The 5223-nt window shown below is 32.5% G+C and overlaps 1 protein-coding gene across 1 annotated transcript; it reads right to left on the bottom strand.

Annotated features, from left to right (window-relative positions):
• Nucleotides 1-4742: 4742 nt before the first annotated feature.
• LOC106761577 lies at nt 4743-5223 on the bottom strand. Its single transcript, XM_014645140.1, has 2 exons — nt 5060-5223; nt 4743-4983 (listed from the first exon to the last, which is right to left on the bottom strand). The coding sequence occupies exons 1-2, from the start codon at nt 5221-5223 to the stop codon at nt 4743-4745; spliced, it is 405 nt and encodes a 134-aa protein (XP_014500626.1).

Raw genomic sequence — 5223 nt, 5'->3', positions numbered from 1 at the left:
TTAATCGATTAACACTAATATTAATCGATTAAATGCGTTAAATGGCCAATTTCGTAGAATGGAAGAGTTTTGCTTGAGTCTATTTATAGGCTCGCTTTATCCATCAACAATAACTCTTCCCTTGCGCTAAAACACTCAGAACTCTTTGAGAAGTGTGTGTTCTTGTTCGGCTTGTGAAACTCTTGTTTGTGGAGCTGGTGAAGTGCTACTACGGTGACAGAGGAAATAGTCGGTTCATACTTGGTGTGTCTGAGGAGGTGTGTGGAAGAGGATCATCCTTCGTGAAGTATTCGGAGGAGGTGTGTGGAAGAGGATCATCCTTCGTGAAGTATTCGGAGGAGGTGTTTCATCCTTCGTGAAGTATTCGGAGGAGGTGTCTCATCCTTTGTGAAGATTCAAAGGAGGTGCAGGTTCATCTCTTGTGGTATCAAGAGAGGTGGTTTCTAAACTCTTACAAATTGTCTCTTTGTGATTGTAATTTGTAATTGTTTTGTGATTAGTGAACTGTTTATCTTGGTTTGAGATAAGCGACTGGACGTAGGATTGGTAAGATCCGAACCAATATAAAATTATCTGTGCAAATTTCTCTCAACCTTACTCTTTTATTTATATTTATTATTTGCTAGTAAGTTAAATTGAGTAGAAATTAAAAGGCACGCGTTTGTTTTAAAAACCCTCTTGATTTGTTATTACACGCTAACAATTCCGCTGCAGCCGATTCTAACATACCATGGACCAATCACATAGTGAGACATAGATGATGTTTAAATGTTGTCAAAAAAATGTTGTCTAAGTATCATTATCCATAGAAAAACTTGTTTTCATAGTAATTTTTTTTGTAAACATGAAAGTTTATTGATATTTTACTTAAACCATTTTATCTTTTTATGTGTTTTGTGGTATTTCTTTTTTCTTCTTCTTGATCTTTATTTTTATTTAATTCTCTCAATACAGTTACAGTTAGGGTGCACTTGACTTCAATCCCAAACAGAATTATTAGTTATTAATGAAAACAAATGTTCTTCAACTTTGCTACAAAAGCTTGAAAGATAAAAGAATATGTGACGTTTTCCTAAATCAGCGTGAGAACCGCCCCTTTTGACTCGTGACAATTATTTCCAAACCACTATAAGTATAGTTTCATGATGAAAGTTTAAATTTGATTAAATGATGGATGAAAAATTGTATATAATAAAAATAATTATACAAATAATTTGTTTTTTTTAATGTTCTTATTAGAATTATTATGGATTTCAATAATGTATGCAACATTTGTAGATTCCATTTTTTAATCACAATATTTTATTCAATTTACATAAAGGAATATAACTAAATTTATCTGATGCATAAAATAAACCATATATTGTACATAGCATCCACAATGAAATTGGTACCAAATGAAATGTAATTGGTTTTATAATATGAACACGTTTTGGTAGTTGTGGAATAAATCAATTGTGAAAACATTTTTAAGCAATGATTCTATTCCAATCAATTGACTTATCCGAAGACTTGTGAAAAGAAAGGTACCTTATACTAACTTGGAAATTTTATTTTATATCAAAAAGTAAACAAACCATCAAATTCGTCCTTAAAAATATAGTGAGAGAATTCTAAGTTAATATGTAAAAGATATTAAAATTAAAACGTGCTCTGAAAATGTATTTCGCAAGTTTTGAACAAATTATAGTGTTTGTAATATTCGTTTTACTAATACTAAAGATGGTTATTTTTTATGAAACACCAAAAAAAATCCAAATTAATATAATATAATGATTTACCCCTAAGGATAACAAAGAAGATAACAAGTGAGGATTTAACTATCGCATTTCTATTCTTAAAAGTAAAACTTCATCCTTTTCTCATTGCTAAACTTATGAGGTATCATATTTTTATCTCATTCTTGTATCTATGAAATTCATAATGTGTTTTTCCAAAGCATTTTGAAATGCTCATTCAATAAGATGTTTTTGGATTCTAAAATTATTTTTCCAAAAATATTAAAAACCATATATTTTGGATTGCATAGTAAAAAATATAAAATTAATATTATATTCTAAATTTTATAATTTGAAAGATATTTTTAAATTTAAAAATACATTTCTGAAAATACTTTTTACAATGTTCATTACTAAATATATAAAAAAAAATTAAATCATATCTCATCTCCCAATCCACAAGCCCTTTTAATTCTAAAATAACAAAAAGAAAATAGAAGCAAAATACTTAATCAATAGATCAACAAGATGCTAAGGGAGGGGAAAACCTTCCAAAGGCTTCAATAGAGGGATTATGAAGGAAAGATGAAGAATAAAAGTATAGAATCAACTCAGGCAATATCGTGGTTCTCACGTAAGATATAAGTTACCTAAAAAACGTATATAATGACTATTGTGAGAACCTACAATTGGAGTATGTCGCACGTACCTACTTGTTGTATCTTGCTTACAATTTTCGCAAACTTATTAGTCTTTTGTGCACCCTTTCATATTAGGTTAAATAGATTCATTGGTCCCTATTTTTGCTGGTTTTCTTCAATTAGGTCTCCGTTTTTTAAAAATGATCAATTTGGTTCCTGAATTTGAAAACTTTAACCAATCAAGGACATTTCGTTAACTTCCCTGGACGGCGTTAAAAATGGTCTGTGCTGGCAACAATAGCTGTCATGCTGCATACAGTTGACACATAATGTCTTTAACACGTGGAGTTAAAATATTTGTTTATGCATACAATTGAAAAAGCACATGGTTTCAGTGGTTTCATTAAAGGTAAAGGTAAAAAGAATTGGGGAAATTGGGATAAGGGTGTTGAGCTGAAGTTGAAGCTGATAAAAGGTGGTGGTTCTTCTTCGAAGGGTGTTGGTTCATAACATTTTGCGAGATCAAGGTTGGGTCTGGTGGGGATCAAGTTTATTGTCGTTGTTCTTCGAAGAGGATGTCAAAGGAGTACTCTTGCTGTTCGTCGACATGTAGAAGGAACGAAACCCCTATTTGCCATTATGGACAGAGATCTGTGATGAGAACTGCGAACACTAAGAATCTAGGCAAGCATTTTTGGGGATGCTCTAAGTATAAGGTATGTCATATTCAACCTATATGTTCCATTTATGGTACTGTTTCTGAGATTAGGGCAACTTCTTCAAATGGTGCACAAATGTTGGAAGTTAGGACAGTGGTCGTTACGTGAAGAACAAAGGGAAGAAAGAAACTTTGGTCAACAGTGAAGAATTGGAGAGTACTAGGAAAATGATAGTTAAGATACAGAAATCAATGTTCTTTCTTGAAAATTGTATAAAGAGGTTGATATTGTTGGTTTGTTTTTTATGTGTCATAGAGATGATTTTAGTTTCAATGTTAGTGAGAATGGGATGATTCGCTGTAATTTGATATGTTTTAATGTAATCTGAATGATGTTGATGAGTGAATGAAATGAGAATGGGATGTTTTTTTTAATCTGAATCTGAATCTGCAATATGTATTATGTTGTTGATCCTTATAAGTAGTACAAAATAAGTCAATTTTTGAACACTTTAAACAGCCACTTTGATGAAGCACTTTGAAGCACTTTCAGTCAATCTTTGAAGACTTTAAATAGCCACTTTGATGAAGTTGATCCTTATAAGTAGTACAAAATATGTCAACTTTTTACTATATATATGTGACATCAATCAGTATATATATAAGTTGAAACTGGTACAATTTTTTACTATGAAACACTAACCTATCAATATATCTTTGCGGTATCGATCTGATTACAATAAAAGTATATATATAAGTTGAGAGATATGTATAGCTATAGAAAAATGGAGTTGCAGAGTAATGAAGTTATTGTAGTGGAGAATAAGAGAAAAGTGTGTTTGGTTTGGGAAGATTTGACAGTGGTGGCTTCAAATGGTAGCAGTAATGCAGAAAAGGAACTGCTAAAAGGTTTAAGTGGTTATGGCACTCATTGGTCCTTCAGGATATGGGAAATCAACTTTTTGTATTTGCTGGTGCCTAATCTTGTCCTCTATACCAATCTGAAATGCATAAATCCTGATACAAAATCAACTTTTTTTTCAATCCATCCAATCTAACAAGGAACAAAAATCAGGAAAATGAAACCAAAATTAAAATCACGCAAAAAGTTTTATTCACCCCACAAAGCTTCCTTTTTTTTCCCAACCCTTTAGCAACAACAAAATGGTTCACAGCAGAAAGCCAACAATAATATGGCAATAATATTATAGTAATCATAAACCAATAATATTAAAGATGACAGAAAGCTAGCAAAATCAGAGGTTCATCCTCTATTACAATAGATTAGTACTGAATACAAAACGTGCTTAATAGCAAAATCAGAGGTTCATCCTCTATCACAACAACAAATATTAAAGTGCTGAATACAAAAATAAGGTTCATCCTCTATTACAATAGATTAGTACAGTCATATAAACATAAAGAAATTGGATTTCTATGCTTGATCCTCATTTGCTGATGGCATGATTGGTTCATTTGGTGGGTTACTTTGTTGTGTTTAGTCAGTGACAACTAATTTTTGGGTTGATTTCTTACAAGACTTCCTATTGTGACCCATTTCTCTACAAATTCCACATCTTTTATGTAGACCACCCTTCCTCATTCTTGTTTCAACCCTGATCAACTCTTATTCTTCTAACCTGCGTTTCTTCTTTGGTCTGCCTGGCAATGCTCTCTGTTTTGGAGGGAATACATCATTGTATGGGGTAACCTGCCACATGTTTTTCAATTTATCGGATAGACAATTGAAGAGTATGTCTCTTCATATGTGGCCTTCCTAAACCAATCAGGTATGAAGTCCTCTGCATCTAAGTTGAGAAACTTCATAGCAGCCAACGCATGGCAACATGGAATGCTTGAGATAGCCCATTTCCTGCAAGTGCATTCATGTTTTTCTAGATCAACCACAAGCTTCTCCCCAACTTGGGAGGCATGACATACTTCAAATAACTTGTCTGCTGGCCAGCTGCAAAAGAACATAATTTTTTTCAGTGTTGACAATTTAAAACTGAACTACAAAGGATGCTTATATTGAACCATACCTTGGAATCCAGAACTTAGTTAATTGGGACTCCTTATTAAGTCTAGTCTTGATTTTAGGACAAATGACCCCAGTCAATGATTGACATTTTGCTTTGTTAGTTGCCCATCTTTTCATGATGTAAATCCGGATGTCCAACCAGGGGCACTTTCCCTTAGATCGCAT

This window comes from Vigna radiata, chromosome 1, assembly GCF_000741045.1.
Source record: "Vigna radiata var. radiata cultivar VC1973A chromosome 1, Vradiata_ver6, whole genome shotgun sequence".
NCBI classification, from domain to species: Eukaryota; Viridiplantae; Streptophyta; class Magnoliopsida; order Fabales; family Fabaceae; genus Vigna; species Vigna radiata.
This window is presented reverse-complemented; position numbering and strand designations above follow the sequence as displayed.